At 40.9% G+C, this 21670-nt stretch overlaps 2 protein-coding genes across 3 annotated transcripts in view; one reads left to right on the top strand and one right to left on the bottom strand.

Annotated features, from left to right (window-relative positions):
* The window catches only part of DYNC2H1 (dynein cytoplasmic 2 heavy chain 1), a 176376-nt gene extending 171886 nt beyond the window's left edge, over positions 1 to 4490 (bottom strand). Inside the window, exons 1-2 of the mRNA XM_080376468.1 lie at positions 2877 to 4490; positions 1000 to 1179 (exon numbers count right to left, since the gene is read on the bottom strand). Coding sequence (XP_080232594.1) covers positions 1000 to 1179; positions 2877 to 3077 — 381 coding nt within the window. The 5' untranslated portion in view covers positions 3078 to 4490. The remainder of the gene's footprint in view (positions 1 to 999; positions 1180 to 2876) is intronic.
* A 269-nt stretch (positions 4491 to 4759) lies between these two features.
* DCUN1D5 (defective in cullin neddylation 1 domain containing 5) lies at positions 4760 to 19350 on the top strand. Of its 2 annotated transcripts, none has more exons than XM_080376510.1 (8): positions 4760 to 4882; positions 7786 to 7868; positions 10416 to 10486; positions 10853 to 10944; positions 16844 to 16952; positions 17046 to 17150; positions 18168 to 18270; positions 19028 to 19350. In XM_080376510.1, the coding sequence occupies exons 3-8, from the start codon at positions 10445 to 10447 to the stop codon at positions 19081 to 19083; spliced, it is 507 nt and encodes a 168-aa protein (XP_080232636.1). In that variant the 5' UTR covers positions 4760 to 4882; positions 7786 to 7868; positions 10416 to 10444; the 3' UTR covers positions 19084 to 19350. The 2 variants fall into 2 exon arrangements, with proteins under 2 accessions (XP_080232636.1, XP_080232635.1); XM_080376509.1 differs by having other exon boundaries at positions 4762 to 5143.
* The last annotated feature ends 2320 nt before the right edge of the window (positions 19351 to 21670 follow it).

Genomic DNA, 21670 nt, shown 5'->3' with positions numbered 1-21670 from the left:
CTGCAATGAAAGTTTCAAAAATTATCAGTCACAGGATAGAAAGACTATCGTTTTCCTCCCACTAATCTTAAAAAACCAAAAAATTATTTAGATTAGTGGCAGTAACCAACCACACAGTGGGACAATGTAACAATTTTTCTTGAAGTCAAGGAAAAGGACTTCATTTTTTTTTACTTAATTCAGAATAATACTGTAAAAAAAAATTAGCACGAAATCAAAAGTCCGTTGTTTGGTCTATAAAGGCACTCTGAAAATGTGTTCAAAATTCTTTGTTAATGAATTCTTTTAAGTTAAATTTGAAATCTAAAGTAGAATCTGGAAATTGTTGGAATCAAATATTAGAAGTGATCATGTTTTTCTGAAATTTTTTTATTAATATGATGACATAAAAGATACTAAAAATACTTAAATGCTGAAACCCTGCTTTTTCAGTTTATGTAATACAGCCATAGTTGTTGGTTTTGACAACAAAACCCACAAAGGAAATATATTCTTTAATGGAACAGACTCAGAACACTGAAAAAAAGCAAAACTATGAAAAATGTAGCTGTATAAATAAATCTAGAGTCTAGCACATCCATCTGCCACACATTAAAGAATCAAAGTTTTCATTGTACAGACCTATGCATATATCAATGTGTATATATAGATATGTGTGTGTAAAATAAAAATATCTAAAATAAGAAAACCACTCAAGATGGGAATTACTGGTGGAAAGGAGGTAAGGAGATGGTGTCTCCATTAACCACCACTGCCCAGTGGTGTATTCCACATTTCTAGTTCAGACATATGTATGACTAGATTCCTCCTCCCATCCTTACTGATAGGAGGTGAAGTACCTTCTTTATCTTAGAAATTAGAACTACCACCTATTATTTAAGCTCTTAAAATATTTTACTTTAAAAACATAAAATATTTATCTCAGAATAGTTAACACACTATAGAATTTCAGTGTTTCAATATAAATCTACAGAACATTTAAACCGGTATATTGCTCACCTTCAGTAATACTGGTGCAAAAACTTGTCGTACAGCTTGATAAAGGGTGTTAATTGGTGAATCTAGCATAGATGACACAAGAATATTACTATGAAGATTATCTTCAGTAATTACATCAGGTCGCAGCTTAAAGAACACCAACACGTTATTCTTTGATTCAGTAGCTTCAATCACTTCAATCTGTAATAATCAAGAAGACAGGATTTGTTTAGAAAACTTCATTGACTGAATATTATACTGAATTTATGTACACCATTTACACAAATTATTTTCATCAAAAAAAAAAAAAAAAATCTTGTCACTCCCTATGGGCTCTGATAAAATTCTGGTAGTATCTAATTTGCACAGAAAATGAAAACATTTATTATACTCATTCCTAAGTTCATAGGAACCTGAATTCCAACATCAAATACGTAATGGCTTTTTCATTATAAATATCTGTAAACACCATAACTACTTGCACTGTTTTGATTTTGAAAACTTCACTTACCCCTTTCTGGGGACAAACCAGAAACTCCATCTTGTGCCTAGAGAAAACTAAGCATGAAGTCTCTCTTTTTTTATTGCATTTTTATGCTACATAACCTTGGGAATATTTTTCCAAATATTCATTATTGTTCTCCTGAGTCTGTAAATACATAACTCTACTGCAATTCGTAAATTTCTCAAGCACAGAGAAAGGCATGCTGCTTCATCACTGAAATCATAAGTTGTAACACGACTCTTGTTTTCTTCAAAGTCCAACTTATGGGTAAATTTCCAAAAACTGACATTAAATCAATCATATAATTTAAACTATTTGTGGCTGAGGAGAATTCATAAAACAGGAGAACATTATTAAACATTTGATAAAATAACAGCAAAAAGGTACACTAGCTGAAATCCCAAATTAGGTGCAATTGTAAACATCTGTGATTTTTTTTTCCCTATTAAAAGGAACAGAGGGCTAGTAAAGAAAGCTTTCAGTTTCACTGGATGGTATCAGAATTACTTTTTTATCCAGACTTTAGCCCAATGCCTACAAACATTGTTTCACTGGGACAACAGGTACACATTATAGCCCCCATATGCGTTTTTCCCACAGCTGCTGACTGTGGCTTTGCATATTAGAGAGTGGCTTAGCAGCACACCCCCAAAAAACGGTACACACAAATATTCACTCTTGCATGAATATAGCTCGCACTAGACTTCACCGAGCACCCAGAGGATTACACAAGGAGGTATGTAAGTTTCTGGTCCCCATAGCAGTTTGTATGGTAAGGACCCATTCAGCGTGGAAACAAACTGTAACTGACACAAGACAGCAGAAGGATGCCAAGACCCAGGCTTTGCCTGTACACTCCGTGTAGCAGGCGCCGCGCCACGTCCTGGTGGCCTGGTGGCATTCAGTGGCGAGTCACTTGCTGAACACACTCAGAGCAGGACACGGCACGCAACGAACTCCGATTATGGCTGGACACATCAGTCTGCGAAATACATGATACGGCTAAACGCCCACCCTGGGACTTGTCAAACCAGCCGATGTGCCACATCTCGGGAACAACCCGAACGTGACTCCACCTGGCACCTGCGGCCAGGTAGCACGCCATTCCCCAGCCTGCATCGCACTCGCACAGCGACAATACGCAGCACTGAAACCACCCGCCTGCCCGGGCACAGCCCGCTAACGGCGCCGCACAGCTGGCCCTGGTGGCCCTCGCAAAGCGCCTGGGCCAGTAATTTCCGTGGCAGGCACCGGGAGAGTGGGAAGACGCCTCCCAAACCAGGCACCGGCCCTTTATGACCACTGAACCCGGGCTCCGCGCCCCAAGGCGTGCACCGGGAGGCGGTGGGCACGCCGGAGCCGCCGGTGCCCGACCCCCCGCCCCCGGCCGTACCCGGTTGGATGCGGTGAGCTGGGCGCCCGCGAGCTGCACGGCGAGCAGGAACTCATTCCCGTCGTCCAGGAAGCTGGCCAGCTCCGGGCGGGCTTGGAGACCCGCGGCCAGCGCCCCGCCGCCCGCAGCCGGCGCCAGGCCGAAGTAGTTCGCAGCCGTGGCCGAAATAAAGCGCTTCCTCTTGTCTCCCTCCCCGGCCATGCTGGCCGGCGGCGCCCCCCGCCCCCGCCCGCAGGAACAAGGCGGGGATGGATCCCGAGCCCCGCGGGAGCGCGCGGAGGGGTGGCGGAGGCAGAGCCGCAGGGCGGGCGGGACGGCGGCTCGCGCCGGGGTGCGCGGCGAGGCCCGAGGGCTCCCGGCGTCCCCGCGTTGCCAGGCCCCGTCGCTGTGGCGACCGAAAATGGCGGCGCCGGCACGCTTGCGAGCTTGGTCCGCGTCGCGACGGGCAAACGCCGCGCCGCGGCGCCAGCGGGGCGAAAGGGTGAGGTCGACGCGCTCGGCAATCGGCAGGTACGCCGGGATGGGGGCGGGGCGGCGGTGGCCGGGGCGCCCCCAGGCCGCCTGAGGCGGGCCCGGCGTCCCTCGCTCTCCGCACGGCCGCAGCCGGGCTCGCCTCCGGGAGTCCCCGAAGCGTTTCTCTCGCCGCCAGCCGCGTTACGGTGTCACGGGCACCGCCGTGCTTCCTGTGATGTAAAGAATCAGTCACCACTATGCGAGTGAGCGGAGGTTATCTTTATTCGGCAGCGCTGGGTGCATGGGGGATCGCTCCACCAAACTCAAGCACACCGAGAGGATTTTTCAGTCCCCTCTTTATACAAGCTACTCATACCTATTCATTAACTTTCCAGGAAATCGTTTACATATTCATTACAATTCCAGGAACTCATTTACATATCTCACTAAACTAGTGACCATGATTTAAGTCCTTGTCTTTGCCACGTTGTATAAACAACAGGAACTTAGGACCAGATAGCCTTCTTAAAGATGACAATTCCAAGGACTTAGCAATTAGTACATCCGTCATGTTAGCAATAAGGGTCCTTGGACGTTTCCTAACTTTTAGCTAAACATAAGTACATCAGCCTATAGATAAGTGGTACATCATTCATCATTCACCTGCCCGCTTCCGTTACCGCTCAGTTTCCGCTAACGAACCTGCGGCCTGGTTCATTACCACAAAGCGGCGAGGGGCGGCAGCCCCCCGGCAGGCCTGGCCCCAGGGGGCGGCGGGTGCGTGACCGGGGCTCCCTGACACCGGCCAGCAGCAGCGGGGAACCGCGGAGGAACGCCGTCCCGCCAGCGATACCCTCCCGCCTGAGGGACACCCTCCCCGCCGCCCCCGGCTTCCTGAGCCACACCGGCCCTGGAGGGCGGCAGGCGGCGGGCCAGGAGCGTGCGGTGGCGATACCAACAGCCAACGCTGCAGGGGAGTCGGGGTAGAAAAACACCGCTTCCTCCCCCAGCAGCTGCTCTTTAACTCGGCCACCAGCCACGCTGCCGCCCGCTACCCGCACCTGCGGCTCCCGCAAGCGGCCGCCCCACCTCACGCCGGCCCCCAGCGCTGCCGCCCGGCCCGGCGTTCGCGCTTCCCTGGTTTTATTTTACTGTGAACACCCACCGTAACCACCACGCGGCCTCAGTGCTCTGCTACCGCCCCACTCCCCCCCCCCGCCGTCCACTAAACGCCCTCACAGCTGCCGGTCCCGCAGCGGGTCTGCCCGTACCCTGGTGGCGCAGAGGGGCCGGAAAAGGCACGTGGGTGAGGCGAAGGCGGGGCGCGGCCGCACGGCGGGAAGGGCACGTGCCTGGCTCCCCCCCTGCGGGGCGGGGCCATAGCGGCGGGCCCGCCCCGGCAGCGCTCTCACTTCCTGTTCGGCGGTGTCTGTGTCCGGGTCGCTCGCCGTTCCCTGAGCAGCTGTTACCGGCCGGTCCCGCGCCCCCGCCCCGGGCGCGACACCCACTTCTGGCACCGGCGTGGCGGCGGGGCCTACCCGCGCGGCGAGCGGGTGGGTGGCAGGGCCCGGCCGGGACGGGGAGGAGCAGGGCGGGACGGGGCTCCTCTCGTCTCCTCGCCACCGGTCTCGGGAAGCGGCGGCGGCAGGGGCCGGGGGGGCGGTGAGGCCGAGGGGGCCTCGGCTGCGGGCCCCGGCAGTGGGGCGGCGCCCACCCCGAGGCAGGACGATGCCGGTGAAGAAGAAGAGGAAGTCCTCGGGGTCGGCGGGTGCAGCGCCCGAGGACGCCGGCCCCAGGAAGCGTAAACTCGGCAGGTACCGTTTCGCGGCGCGGTGCCGCCCGGCGGGCACGGTGTGCGGGGCGGGCCGGGCAGGGCCCGCGGCGGCGGTTGCTGCCGGCTGTCAACGTCCCCGGGCGGGCGGGCGCGGCGCGGCGCGGGCCGCTTCTCCGCGGGCGGGGGGCCCGGAGGCGGCCCCGCTCCGCACCGCGGGGCCCGGGGTGCCGGGGGTTCGCACCGGGGGCGGTGGGCGCGATGAGGCGGTGCGGGGCCCGGCCGGCTTTGCGCAGCGCCTGGGTCCTGCCGGCGGGCACGTCCCGGTGGCGGGGGTGCTGGTGCGGGCGCCCGCCGTGCAGGGCACACCTTGGGGAACAGGGGAACTGCGCCCGCTCCTCCCGGCTTTGGCTTTCCCTGCACCAGCGGGGCCTGTTCCAGCGTCTGTCCCCGTGTTCGTTCTAACCTCTTACCTGCCCCACGTAGCTCCCTTAATTTTAAGGTTGCCAGTGCTCAGGGTGTCTGTGTTAAATCGTCTCTTTTCTGGTTTGTTCTGGTTTGTTGGTGGGGTTTTTTTTAGTGAAATGGAGGGAATGGTCAGCACACTCCAAAACAAAATCAGGGAATCTGTAATAAATTCAGGAGTCTGAATCATCCTGTTCATTAACAGCCATAAAAAGACCACTTATACCATGATACCCAAAAATTACCATTAGAATGATAAACCATGGTGTAGAGCTTCCAGTGTGGCTTCCCTAAAGTAACTGTATACTGCCTTCATCTATTACAGCTTGTTAAGTATGTCACTAAACCAGTAGTTACGACAGTCGTGACTTACGAAATCAATGCTACTGGAATGGCTATTGCAAGAAACTTGGTCCTCCCCATAGGCTGACCAAGCTTAAGCTTAGAAGTACCTAGGCTTTTATTTTGTTATGACCATTCATTTTGGATAACTGTTCCACAGCTTCCTTTTCTGCAGTCATTTATGATCTTTTAGTTTCAGTCTAAATTTATTTATAACCAGTTAATAATTGTTCTTGTGCTTGCATTATATTTTATATAACACTCCTCCCTTATGGTCCTGCCTCATAGTGTGTTTGGAGTGAGCATTTAGGTTTTCTCATATTTCATTTTGTTAAATTAAACACGCTAAATTTTTCTGGATTGTAATACTGATTTTCATTCTCCTTGCTCATCATAGCTCATCTCAGCATTTGTTCCAGTTTCAGTTCATCTTTCTTGAACACTGCTGACCAAAATTTTATGGTCTTAATTTCTTTAAAAAACCTCAATCTTTTGAAAGCTCCTTAAAAAAAACCCCAATACACCAGACTCTGTAGGGAGCTGGTAGCCATTGGGCAAAAACTATGATGTAAATGAGAATTCATGCTAGCTAGTCACTAAGTGTTTGATACATGAACATATTTGACACAGCATTCTTTATATAGCAATATATTGGTGATATTCTTTAATAAAACCAGTAATTACAAATGGATATATGTTAAACTAGATAAAGCTGGCAAGTAATAGCATACTGTAGGGCTCTGTTTCGTTCTGGTGACTTGAATTTTTAATGGCACTTTGATGGATATTTGTATGTAGTACATCTTTAATTCTAGCTTTCAGCACATATGGCTTCATCTTGGAGAGCATTGCTTTCTTTTCCAGTGAAGCTTAAAGTGATACATGGGAGATAAAAGTTGTTCAACACCTCTCAGAATTGAAGTATTCTTTTCCTGCTTGACGTTTTCATTTTAAAATTGCAATGTAGGAGCTGCATAATTTCAAATCCTCTCATGTGATTAATTTTCACCTCATTCTTAGAAATAATCTTAGCTCGTTCGAAGAGTCTGTAACTTGTATTTGAAAGGAGTGTGCATTGAAAAGGTGCTGCAATAACCATTTGAAAGCATCTTTAGTAGTAAGGAAGTGTTTTTGCTGGAAGAAATCAGTTATTTTATGTGTTCCTTTAAAGAATGATAAATTATGAAAATTCACTTCCTAGGCAAATTGAGTTGTGTGCCAACATAATGAAGACAATGGGGTGGGGTGGGGTGAGCTGTGTGTGCATAGATTGCATATTACTATTCTGGTATGTGTACCAAACATCTGTAGAAATTACAGATATGTAGTTACGTGTTTAATGTAAACAAATTGACCAATTTTTCTTTCCAAATTTGGCTGCTTCACTATAAATAGCCTGACTTTTAAATATGTCAAACTCTGCAGCTCCTGTTGACCTAAATGGGATCTGTGCATATTCAGCACTCCTGAAGATCATACTGCTTATTAGAGACCTAACTTTAAATGCCTGTATGTATAAATATAAGTAGATAATAAGGCATTTGAATTACTGAGTAGTGATATTTTGACCATCTGTGTGTGGGTTTTTTGGTTTCATATCTGCACAAGATAACAGTACTTTTGCATTTCAGGATAAATAATAGTTGTAATAAATTGGGCTATGAGAGGGTTGTATTTCAAGGTAATTTTATGTTCCAACAGCTGCTGAAGTAGGATGACAGTTGCCCATTAACAAATTCAGCTTCACTGTTGATGTATATTGACTTCATGAAACAGTTTATATAGTTTGAACTAATAATTAACAATTTGGAATTAAATTTTAAAGTATTTCTCTTATTTTAATAACACTTATCCTTGTATTACTATAACCTATTGCAGATCACAAGCCTCTGGTAAAGTACTAAGTGGAGAGGAACATTTTTCAAGCAAAAGGTGCCTGGCTTGGTTTTATGAATATGCAGGTAATACACGATGGATTCATCTTTAAAACTATACAGTTTTGTTTAAAATAAACACATATATGAAATATCATTTGCATTATGCTGAGGCAGACATAAAAAATACGTCCATAGTTGCTTCCTTATAACATGCACATGAATTAGTATAGCTTTTACTACCACTTTTTCAGTATTTGTTTTTTGATTTTTTTTTTTCTTCTTTACTCTGTGCTTTGTAACTTACTATGGCATTCTTTAAAGTGAAATGAATGAGTTGGACAGTGCAGTGTTGAATCAGGATATACTTCTTATTTTGAAATGGACAAGTAGAAGCCAGGAAATTGAGAGACAGTGGAAGTTTATTTAGTCTAACTAGACCTTGTTTATGATCAAATTGGAACAATAATGAAATAGTACATAATTTAAGCCTTTGGGTTTCTCTTTTACAAAGCAAAATAATAGATACTTACACAGTTTTTCCTATCTGGGAATCTGTCCTAACATTTTTGATATTCTAAATAACGATTGTTGCATTCAGAAGTGTTAAAAGTAGCCTCTTTCAAATAAATCAAAACTGCTATCCAAGTAACAGTTGCTTTCAGTGACTATGCAGTGTATCTTAGAGAATTTCTTAGACTGTTGCTGCCATTTGTTTACCAATTATGTTTAGAACCTCAGGATCTGTAAACTATTACTCATTTCTTGTCTATTCACTGCTTTAAGTCCATCATAACCAGTTGATTAAAACTCATTAATTCCCATTTCTTGGTACAAAATAAGCTGATGATTTACCTGCCAGCAATTGCTTTGAGTATATTTATCAGAACTGGTGTTTTCCTTGCAGTCTTTCCACAGTAATGAACTATTCCTGATTCTAGTAGTCTGCTTTCTAATTTAGGTTTGAGACATACTGTTTTGGAGTATTTTCTGAGGAAAATAATAGTTCTCAGTTAATTTTCTTCTGATAAATGTGCCTGCACACAAGGCCTGTAAATTTTGTTTCTGTTGTTAAGTCTGAGTGTAGGTTATACTTTGTTAGTTAACCCGTAATCAAAATATGCCATGTTTCTAGCATAAAAAAGAATTCCAGTGAAATTATACAGTGTAGGAAATTAAATGTTTCCATTAAAGAGAAAAGTACACACATATATGTGAATTGTACGTATGAAATCTGGGCGAAAAACACTGATTCAAGTTTATACTTGTCATTACCAGTGAACCCTTGTATGTGTTTCTCTTCATAACTTAGAATGTGCTAAAAAAATTGCAAGTTTATGTACAGGCTTCCCAGAACCTGACGGCAGTGTTTTGCCTTGCTTACCTAGGTGAGCTGTTCTTTGCAACATTTTTCAAGAGGTGGGAGTTCATGGTCTTAAATGCCAGTTGCATTTTATTTTCCTGTAAAGTAGCCATTCTCAGGTTTTGGCTATGTTCTTATCTCACAGTGAGTATTCGAAGTACATAATCCAAGCTCTTAAAAAGACTTCTGCTGCAATAACAGCAGCAGATACAGATGAAGTGGAGACAGGTATCATCAGGGCAGGGGGACGGGGAAGGGACTCTCTGCCTATGTACAAATAGCAAAATTTGCAAAAAAAAGGCTAAAATGGCATGTTGCTTTGGAAGATAAAGCCTTTACCTTTTACATGGGTTCATATTAACTAAAGCAATGTTAACATAATGATCCAAGACACATCAGAATAGTGTTATCAACAGGCCTTCTAACAATATTTGCTTACCTAGTAGGAGTAGTTTTTGGAACAGGCTTACTAGAAGTAACTGAAACTAGAGAGATATTCAGAGAAACAAAGTGTTGTAGAGTGTGTCTGTATGTGTTCTTTAAATATGCTATTTTGCTGCTTTTTAGAGGCTTTTGTTGTGTTGAAAAGTGACAGCGTAACACTAACTTTTGTGGTCCTGATCAACTTATTTTCATTGCAGTCATAAACGTTTTTCTGCTTTGTACATGCCTAACACTCTTAGCATTTTTCTGATTTATTATTATCACTCTCACATTACTCAGCATCACAAAACTAACCTTACGTTATTTGAAGACTCATCTTCATTGTTGGTGCAAACCCACACAGTTAACAACATTGAAATAGTAATATCTGTAATAGTAGCTCAGGTGGAACTAATTTTTTCATTGTTGATAAAAACTCTTTGAAGAATGTTTTTCATAGAGTAACTTCAGCGCAGAGTAACAGTACACAAAGTTATCTTTAAAAACAATTGACTGCCACAATTACTGGAGTTGAGCTATGTAAATGGGAAACTCTTGTGGAGACTTTTGAAAACTCACAGACGCAAACTGAAATAGCTTGTCTGCTGTTGTAGGGAGGCAGTGCACAACATGAAAGTTCTGGTTTAGTTTTACTTTTAGTTTGTAGTGTTACTTTGTATGTAATATACGTGTCTCCTCACTGGAATTGATAGAATGGTTCTAACATAAAAGCTACTTAATAGTGTTTCTAAAGATGCTTGTATGCAATATAGTCTAATTATTGTTGTGTCTAACCCTTGTGAAAAGAGAATGTTAGATTTTAGTCTGGTTTCTTTTTGGTTTTGAAGGTCCCGATGAAGTTGTGGGGCCCGAAGGAATGGAAAAGTTCTGTGAAGACATCGGTGTTGAGCCTGAAAATGTAGGTTTCTTGCACAATACTAACACTTTGAAAGCAGGTATTGGATAAGATTAGGTTCTGTGTAAAACTTGAATTCAGTAGGCAAGGAGTTGTATATCCTCCTGATTTTAGGGACTGTTCTAGATATTTCATCAATTCTGCGTCGCTGGTGTGAGGTTTGTTTTATTATAGTAATACTTCATTTTCAGAAATAGGAATTAAGGGAAAGATTGCACATAGCTGAATTATTAAATGGTAACACATACAAAGTACAAGCGTGTACAACAATTGCAAGAATGTTTGAATGCTTGGAGTTTCTTGGACATCTAGAAATCAGTCTTTCCTTACATACTTATTGCTTTTTCTCCCTTGTTTTTTTCCCCATAGATTATTATGTTAGTTTTGGCCTGGAAACTAGAGGCTGAAAGCATGGGATTTTTTACCAAGGAAGAATGGTTAAAAGGAATGACCTCTTTACAGTAAGAGTGTTTTCACATATATAAGAGAATGTTCCAATTTTATGTTTTTACCAGTAGCTTAATTATCCTTGCCCTCCATTTCTTGTACATTGGCAATAAGAAACACAAACTCTTGCTTTTAGGTCTGGTCTCGGGCAACAACTGGAAGTAGCTACTGTTGTTCAGGTTGTGAATTTGTTGAGTTCACTCCAGTTACATAGTTTTTGTCTAAAAAGTCAGGTTTTGGTGGCTTCTTTTTCTTACCAAAACCATGTTAAAATACCATTCCAGTTAGCAGACATCAATAAGTAGATCAGGAGATACCAATTAGCATATCTCAGCTCTGGTATTCTAGAAAGTTTTTACTGATTTCTAAGCTGTGTAGGTGAGGCCTACGTTGATAATAATTTAGGTTATTAGTGTTACTTATTAGGTGTGGATCAGAAGCCATCCTTAATGCTTAGATTAAATAATTTTTCAATTTATAATCTTCTCACTCCTGTTTGTAAGACTTTTTTGGTGAGATAATGCTCTGCCTAAAGGGATTGTTTGTTTCATGAAACTAATCAGCTTTTTGTGAGGCTTAGTTCACTTGTCACTTTTTGTTCTTCATGAAACTACTTCCAGTACATGGATGTTTTAAGTGTGACTTGTTATGGTGCTGCATTCAATATTAAAAATGTCAGGGAGCTACTGTTGCAGCATGGTGGGAAGGAGGGGCTGATTTGACCCTTGGAGTTGGCACAATCGCCGTGTCAGCTGTGATTTGGTTTGGGAAATTGTATTGGGCAGATACCCTCTGGTTATTCAAAACTATGACCTGACTGTCTTGTACAAATCTTTATTTGATTTGGGATCATGCTTCCAACAGATGCCTTGATTGTTTTGTGACTATCACAGGCTCTTAAATTTAGTAAGAGCTGCAATGATTAAATAGCCTGAAATTCAGGATGGCAAAGATTAAGTTCTGGGTGCATAAATTTTTAGGTGCAGTGAATGGGTATAATTTGGTCACTTCTCTGAAGTACTTAATTTTTGTGTCCAAGTGGAGGCTCTCAAGAGTTAACCAGTCTAGCAGAACACAAGCACAAAGACGTATGAAATCAGACACCTCTTCAGAGGCAACATTCTGGAGTTTGTTTCTAATAATCTTCTGTGATTAGGAGTCTTCTGGTTCTTTTAAGAATAAAGCTGGTCATGCTGTAGGCTGTATGTGTTGAAAACAGAAAATATGGTACTGCTGGTATTTTTATATAAAGAGTCTTGTGATTGGACCACTTGCCTAAGCCTAAACCAGTTAATCTATATGTTCTGCTTCCCTTGGGTGTGCTCTGATAGCAGGCTGTAGGCTAAGCAGCAGGGTGAAGCAGTGACACTCGCATAAAGGAATTCAAGATTTGTTAGCTTATAAAGATGTGCTAGTTTTGGCTGGGAGTGGAGTGAACAAGCGACTGATTGGTGCTTAGTTGCTGGCTGGGGTTAAAACACAACAAAAGATAATATAAATCTGTAGACTTGTGCTGTTTGTGCTTACTGGGAAGGAAGAATCATATTATGGGGATTCCCTTTGGAATGGGGGAATCTAGTTTCTCTTGAAAGATTAGACAAAAGTTTTGAAGGATTTTACACTCTTAAAGCAATAGAATATTATTAAATTCTTGCACAGCATCTTTTGCATGAAGAAATGACATTAAAATGCATTAAAACCCCAGAGTGTATTCTAAGTCAGAGTTATATTACAGAATCCTTTTTTCAAAATATGAGAAATGTCACATACGGTAATTGCATGAACAGGGTTGAGTGGAGTGTTCAGCTCCATAGTAAGACACCTAAATGTGTGGTTTACATGCAAGAGCTGGATTTCTTTAATTGTTACTGCAATCTCCGGAGATCTAGCCAATGTAGTGGAGCCTGAGGAGGTATTCAGTTTGCCCTAAGACCTAGTGACTGGTCACCTGAATTGCTTTTACACGGTGGTTGGCTACACCTCTGATTGGCAACACCTAAAGCTAATACTCAGTTAGATGCCAACGTTTGAGTGCCTGAATCTTGAAGTCACATTCTTCTTGTGCGTGGTTTTGTGATATGCTGATGAAGTTTGCTCTTCAGAGAGGAGAACAATAAATATGTGATAAGGTATACACTTTAAAAATTTAGGTGAGTTAAGCATTAAGTAGCAGCTTATGAGACTTAAACAACTTAAGCTGTGAAAGCGATTGTTTGTAGTATATCATGATGGTGGGGTAAATTCTGCCCTATATATTTCTGTATGTGTGTATATATGTATGCATGTATATATGTATATGAAAGCTGGGTGCCTGAATCTAAAATAATCACTGGAAGTTCTTTTCACAGTCAGCAGAGAGAAACGGTTCTCTCTGCTGGGCCATCCATTTCAGCTATTTTAAACACCTCCTTAGGATGAAATGAATAGCCCTCAGGGAAGTGACTGTTCAGCTGCATTTGCTTTAAAGCCACTAGGGGGTGGATAACTTAGCGTTGGGCATTTAACTTTATATATCTGAGTTACAGAAGAAGCATACTCATGTATTTGTCAATTGTGGGCTTTACAGACCTATAAATAAACAAAAAAAATCTAGTCAAAAAATCAAGGTGAAGAAAAAAGGATTACAATTCATGATTTTGTAAAACTCCATAGAAGTAATTGTTTCAACTAGGTAAGTAAATACAAACAAATTTGTTTTTAAGGAAGTGAGGCATAAGCAGCTGTATTGTCTGAGTACTTCCCTCTGGCTGTTTTTTTAACGTTAGAATCTGAGCCAAATTTTACATTAAAGTTGAGCTTTTGAAAATGAGTGGCCGGGTAATGGGGGAAGAGTCAGATTAGATTCTGAGGGAAAGATAAGGTAATGATCTCTCTAGGTACAAAAGAAGCCACATGGGAGAGAGGGAGAGGCAGGAAAGGCCAGGTAACTTCTTGCTGTTTGCAGAATTGTTAGCAAAGCCAACTTATTTGTGTTGGATTTAATGATAGCCTAATATCAGCTGCTTTTCCAGTGAACTTTTTGCTGATTGTTATTGTCTCTCTGTTAATGTTTGTGAGGCAAACACAAAGCATAGTGTAAATATATTTTTTTATGGCCATATAGCATTCAATCTGTACTGGAATCTAAACAATTTCTGGTCTCCAGACCAGTAAATAGTTGACATAGTGAAACTATAGCATTGTCAAGTTAAGGAAAAAATGTCCCTTTGCTCTCTTAAGCTATTACTTCCTTGGACCTCTGTATTGCTCCAGTTAAAACATTGAACCTAAATCTCAAAAGATCCTATTTCAGTGTTTGAAGAGAGTGGATGGGCTAGACGGATATAATTTCCTTTTGTCCATCTAGAGGGCATCCTACTCATATGTAGATTAAAAGACCATCAAAGTACTTTATATACTACTATTAAATGCTTTTGGTTTAATGTTTGTATACATCCTACTGATCTTTGTTTTTAGTAAAAGACAAGCATGTGTGACTAATTATGAAGTATGAAACACTGGAATATATGGGTAGGAGTTACTTTGTCCCTGTTAGCTATGCTTCAAATGAACTCTCTGCCTCAGTAGAAATTAAAGTAGGACTGCTTTGTGATGCTAATTTAAGTTTTGTTATAAATATGATGTAGGGGTGTGAAGAGAATGCCGAAAGATAACATTCTGTTCTGTTGATCTTGAGGTAACCTCATTTAATGCTGTCTTTCAGTAAAGGCAATTCAAGAAATCACATTTTTTTTCTAGCCTTTGCATGGGAGTTTGGTGTTAATTCAGCTGTGCTAATCAGAAGGTTGTTCTGACTGTTAGGAAGATTATTCTAAGTGTGGGTGACCTCAGTCATCTTGTGTATGCTGTAGCCACACAAGCAGCTGTATCGCTATAAAAGAGGAGTCTGACAGCTCCTTACCTCACTAGCGTGAAGAAAATCGTTGCCCCAGTGTGGAAATGCCTAAAATGGCTTTAACAGAGATGTGTCCCTGCATCAGTCTTCAGAGGCTGGTGCCTGTCTGTTTCGGTGTGATCCATTTGACATTTTGGTTTTAAATTGGTTGACAGTAATTCTGAAGTCTTGAGGTGTAATAATTGCACATTTTCATACTCATTTTCAAGAGAATCACTGCTGCATTAAAATATGTATAGCCAGTAGTACAGTAGACAATAACAGCAATTTTACTTTGTACTTAAATTTGTGATTACTTGAACAATTTTAACAAGACGTTTTGTAAGAAATTTAAACATGGTGCAATTTGTGTTTATCCACGGTATGGTAAATAATCTCAATCAAATTATATTTAACAAAATGTGTGGTAAACTCGCTTTAAGTAGTTTCTGTATAGTGTCATTAGTACACCAACAACATGAGCATTTAGTTACGTGTTAAATGGGTAGGTTTGTCCTCAAATGTAGAGGACAGTATTATTGCAGTGTGAAGGTTCAAATATAGAAAGAAGAGATATAAATATAAAATGAGATAGCTTTGTAGCATAGCATAATCCTGTTTTAAGGATTAAACAATAGAATACATAGGCCAGTTAGATGGCTGAAGACCAAAGTAATTTTATCTTTAAATTTACCTTGGTTTCAACTTAATGTGTGGTTTATTGCAAAATATATTAGTTCTAGTCACCTCAGTATGCAAACTGATTAGCTAACAGTTTTATTTATTTAGCATTGGTCTTGACTGGGACTTCGTGCTGCTTTGGGTAGATGCTGTTAGAGACAAGAAATAACAAAAGGCTCCAGCAGCTGAAATTGCTACATTTCTGCTGTGGCAGCCTGAGAGGGGCAGACGGGCAGGCTAGCAAACATGAGGAACAGAAGTATGGGCTGGGGGCAAAGAACAGTACCAAAGCACAGCATCTCAGCAACCTGCTGCAGTACTCCCGAAGGGCCCTTGCTCAGGGGTGCTGTGGCAAGTCCGTAAGGAGCGGTTAAAGATACAAACGTATTATCTGAGAGGCAGGCTGCCAGAAGGGGGACACGTTATGAAGGGAAGTATTTATGTACATCTGCATTTCTGAAAGTATTTCTCTCACATAGGATACAGGGCAAGGTGGATGTTTTTGTTTTGGTTTGTTGTTTGGTTTTTTTTTAATCAAGGCAGTTGTTATTTTGTAAGAATACTATACAATATAATATAACAACTGTTCTTTTGAGTGCATCTTTCCTGGAGGTTTACCATGTGTAAATTACATTCTCCTCTGCCATTGTTGGTGAATCTAATCCTTTTTCTATTTGGAAACAAAAGTCCTTGCTAAGTAAAATACATGGAGATCATCTTTTTTGCCAAAGGGTTATCCTGTCAAGTGTCACACCCGTACATTCTTGTACAGCCTGTGAGTTTCAGTTGAATAGCTACTGACTAATCCAGGTGTAACACTTATCAGAGCTTGCATGTATCAGTCATAAAACATGAGCAGACTAGTGTGTTTCGCAAAGTACCTGCTTAATCCTGCCACTCGTAAATATGCAGTTGTGAAGTGTGTGTTCAGGGTTTTGTTTTTTTTCCAAAGAAATGCGATGTAAAGCCCTTATTTATAGCTGGGTTTTAGTACCTTAATGCACACTGTTTTCTCCAAACTTTCATAGTGATTGAAAGATAAAGTAGTGCTGGGTATGAATGTAAATTGCAGAGTATGGCATAAGAAGACTACTATTTGAGAAGTAAAGCAGAAACTGTATATTATGTTGCTGATAAGTTTTTTTAAAAAACTGGCTTACAGAAGCCAGATGTTCATCATTTCAATATGCTGCAAATGTTGAGCATGTTCAGTCTTAAGTCACTTTCATAGTATTACACCTGTACATCTGATGATTGAATTTTGGTGATTTTAATTTTTTATGTTTGCTGGCATTTTTTTCATTGTCCAAATGTTTTGTTTTGAACTTCTAACGTCATTTGGTTTTCTTTATTTTAAGGTGTGACTGTACAGAAAAATTACAGAGTAAATTTGACTTCTTGCAGTCACAATTGAATGACTTTTCATCCTTTAAGAATATCTACAGATATGCCTTTGATTTTGCAAGGGTAAGACTACTGGAATGTTAGAGAAGTTCTTATTTTAATTATTCAATGAGCTTGTACTTGAGTGTTTTTTATGCTTTCTTTATTCAACCTTAGGATAAAGACCAGCGAAGTCTTGATATTGATACTGCAAAATCCATGTTAGCTCTTCTGCTTGGAAGAACTTGGCCACTGTTTTCAGTATTTTATCAATACTTGGAGGTAAAAGTTTCCTTGACTTTCTGAATGATGGCGTAGTAGTTGGGCTGTTCTGTGAAAAGATTTCAGGGATTGTGTTGTTTTGCTCAAGACTGTACGTGGTGGAATCACCATCCCTGGAGGTATTTAAAAGGTGTGAAGATGTGGTGCTTAGGGACATGGTTTAGTGGTGGAGTTGGCAGTCCTGGGTTAACAGTTGGACTTGATGATCTTAAAGGTCTTTTCCAACCTAAATGGTTCTTTGATGCTAAGATTCTGTGTTGCTCCTCTTCCCTTGCTCGATGTGCTTATGAAACAGAGATGTTCTTGTATACATTACAGATCCTTTTCTCCCTTCCTGTGTCCCACCCCCCTTCTCTTATCAAAGTAAATTAAAATTCAGTCTTGATTAGACTATAAAGGTAAATTTAAAATTAAATAATAGAGCCCCAGTAGTCTTTTCAGCTTCATCGGTGCTGAATTCCAAGTGTGCTTTGTGTGGATACAGTGTGTAGGTACCTAGAGCTCTGGCTGTCTGTGGAAGATTTTGGTCAGCTCAGCTGCAAGTGACAGTAATGTGGACGTGTGTAGGCCATGGAACATACTAGGCTGAAGACTATTCACTGGCTTCAAATCAGTACTAACGTTGCAAAGTAGATGTCCTTATGATGATACTGTGTTGTACCCAGGAGAGAACAAGATTTTTGTAATTGTTCATTCTGGAAATATATCTGAGCTAGATATGCCACGCCTCAGGGCAAGATGAAAATTTACCACTTTTTGAAGCTCAAGAGTGATGACTTCCTGATTCCCTGGTATTCTGATTTTGCTCTGATCTTTCAAGAAACCAGTTTATGTAGTTTCAGAACTACGAAATATGTACATGTATAGTATTCTAAAAACTGGAAAAACAAGGAAATAGTAGACACTGTTACCAGTTAAATTGTTTGTTAGGAACTGATTTAAGATAAAATGAGATAAATGAGATGCGGCATTACAAATATCGCTTGACATTTTAATGTTCTGAAATATTTTCTCTAGCAATCGAAGTACAGAGTTATGAACAAGGATCAGTGGTACAATGTGCTCGAGTTTAGCAGAACTGTCCATGCAGATCTTAGCAACTATGATGAAGATGGTGCATGTAAGTATTTGTAACTTTTTGCTTATTCAACTATTACTTCAGTATTTTCAACTTGCATGAAAAAAGTTTCTGTAATGGAAACAATACTGTGAGGTATAAAATATTTCTTTTCCAGCAATGCATAGAAAAACTATCCTGATAACCATCCCTCTTCAAACTGCAGATATTAATTGTAGTAGTATGTCAGGGGTATGATGGTGTACTTGATCTAACTTATATTCAGTTGAGGATCTAATGAAGCTGCTTGCTACATGAAACTATGGATTTGCAAATAAAGTTATGAACAGCAAACTCTGATTTTGTACTCATATGTAATAAACTCTAGTTTATAAAATAGCCTAGCTGCTGATTCAGCTGGGACTGAACTGTACGCCTGGCTGATAGTCAATGATGCCATGACTGAATTGCATTAGGCATCCCATTTTGATCTCTAATTACGTGCAATTTTGAAAACTCTAGGAAGAAGGACCTAGTTGTGCCTATTTCCAATATAACCTTATTTTTATGCTTTCTCTTTAGTTCAGTGTTCCTGTCAGGTGTCAGCAATGCTTTTTTAACATAGTTCAGTGTAGTGTTATTTGTGTACTTTTTGCTACCCCTGGATTGAAATGATTGTGGTCATCTCCGAGCCTTAACAAATATTTGACTGTAGGATTGGCATGGATGTTGCCTAGACCAATAGTTTTAACTCCATATGTTAAGAGAAAGTGTTTGAAAGACCGTGGCAAATATAACTCCAAGTTTCATCCATTTGCAGGGCCTGTGCTTCTGGATGAATTTGTTGAATGGCAAAAAGTTCGTCAAGCGTCCTAGCAAGAATTCAAAAGAAAATGCAAAAGTTGTTTTGATGCCCACCTCTACACAAGCTAATGAGAAAAACAAAGGATTGCATTTTCATTCTTAAGAAAGACTTTAAGATTTTTTTTTTTTTCCTTTTTTAAGGAAACTTTGTTACATGTGATATGGGCATTGAACCACACCTCTTCTGAGACTGAAAGCTGGAGTTCTTGTTTTGAGTCTTATGTTTATAGCCTTTATTTCAGAACAATAAAGATTCAGATTTGTGACAAAAGCCTAAAAGTGAAGAATGTCCCTTGAATGTGAGTGTGGTGTCTATTTTTAAAACCAAATCTTTAAGATTATCTTTCTCAGAAGTGCCCTTTGCTATGAATTTTTTAAGACCTTAAAATTGCTTAACTGGCACTGTTGCTTGCTGATGGTATGATTGTCTTGTGTGACAAACATTAGAAAGAATGACTGCTTTTTTGGAGCCCTGGGTGGGAGTGTGCTAATTTTATATTAAGTATTGGTCATGGGTTGTGCCACAGTTTTCAGCTCCTTTTGGAGATAAAGGCCTTAAACTCTTTTTTTCGTTTGTTTTTTGGGTTTTTTGTTTTGTTTTGGTTTTGTTCAAAACCCACCCAGTGGCATGGCATTTAATGGCAAGCCCTTTTAAAGCAGAAAGGTGTAGACCATATGGCTCTATATGCGGAACGGCTGAACTGAAAACTATTTGCCTCACTTCGGATGGTGAACACAGATACTCTTTGGTACAGTAAGGCAGCTTCAAATTTTTACTACAATTTAGACTTTGGATTGCTTTGTATAAAAAGTGCAATTTATATTTTAAAAGGGAAAGCTGGAAAGACCTGGTTTCAAGCTTTGCTTCTTACATGTTTTAGACTGGAAGCATTCACAACATGACTTTTTTTTTTTTTTTTTTTTTCTTACCTCCTTGGATCCTTTTCATAGTGTAATTAAGGAAGAGACTATTACATCACCTACCTTTGACCTGTATATAACAGGTGATTAATCGTTACCCTGTTACTCTGTGTATTGAGTCCAATAACTACTGCAGTTGCCCTTTTAGGCGCTCAGTGTTTGTGGCAGTGTTTAAATAAAGTAGAAGTTTGTCACTCTGCCTTCCTGCCCAGGAGGCCCAATGCCACTCTTGAGAAGGAAAGGGATTGTAATGAGTAAATGTGAGAAACCAAAACAGAATGAGAGAATGAAGCATTTGCAACTTCTACTTTATTCTATAAATATATTATGTAGACTGTGATAATGCCATGAGACTCAGTAAATGATCAAGGCCTCGTGCCAAATGTTTCAACAGCTTGAAATAAGAATAGACAATTGTAAGCTAGGCATGACTTGAAGATCTTTGCCTCAGGGAAATGACTTCTGTTTTGCACATCCCTTATTCAGACTTAACAAGCATGAGTTTCCTATCCTTAAGGAAGGCTTTATTCCCAAGATTAATATTTTTTTTTACAAGGAGAGGGTGGAAGAAAAAACTTATGAAGAGAAAGAGTAAGTGGGACAGACAAGTAGTGTGTGCCTGTGCTCTTGTCCTACTACAGAGGAACACTCTTGCAGCTTACTTTCCAGACCTGCTTGCTGTGGGCTGCAGGAAGCAATGTAGTGGTGGTCCATGGGCTTTTCTGCAAGTCACCTCATAGTGCGGTTGAATCTTAGAAACTTGGTTCTGCCCAAGTGAAAAAAAAGCATTGGGGGGAACCAAACCAAACAACAGTTGAGATACTTGGAAAATCTCTGCTTACACAGTGACTAGTGTCTGTGCACATGCAAACACATGCACTACAGCTGTTCTAAGTATTTCTACACCCTTAAAGGAAGTACTTAATTTTAGACCTCATGCAGGCTACAGCAGTTCTCTTCAATATATTACAAGGTGTCCATTTGCATTGCTGATAATTCTGATTTCGCTCATAAGAGTGTCTTTCGTTTGGAAATTACCCTTCCCCACAGAAGGTTAGTGCCATAATGAGATTAACTTCAAGAGACCCAGAATCTACTGGTAGAGTAAGGTCCTGAGATGTGCAGATGAACATACATCTATTAACTTACGTCAAGGGAAGTACTGCTGTGTACTAAATCTCTGCAGGGGCACTGATTCTGAAATTGCTTTCTTAAATTCACTACAATGATTCTCCTTGCTTAGTATGTTTAGTCCCCATTATAACTGGGAAATTCTCTTTCCAGAAGTTTTGAAATATTGGTTAGAAGATTAATATTTTATAGTGTGATTTAAAAAAAAAAAGGCATCTTTTTTAGGTTACTGCGAACTGTTGTGAATTCAATTTAAACCTAGAGGATGGTATTAGAGTATAACGGTAGGAGTGAAGCATCTACCAATCCAAGGTGATCAAGTACTTACCGTTAAGGTGTGAGACACTATGTGATGTATCATTTGTATCTCTGTTAAGGTTTTATCAGTATTCCTATAATAAATCCATGTTTCAGGGATTTATAACTTGGTTGTGCGTGTGATTGAAAACCATCAGTTGCTGTAAAACTTTGACTAGGAATGAATGTATTTAATCTACTTAAAATCAATATAGTTTTTCAAATTTGAATAAAATAGGATTTTAAGTTA

The sequence above is a fragment of the Falco punctatus genome (genome assembly GCF_963210335.1).
Source record: "Falco punctatus genome assembly, chromosome: 2".
Taxonomy (NCBI): domain Eukaryota; kingdom Metazoa; phylum Chordata; class Aves; order Falconiformes; family Falconidae; genus Falco; species Falco punctatus.
This window is presented reverse-complemented; position numbering and strand designations above follow the sequence as displayed.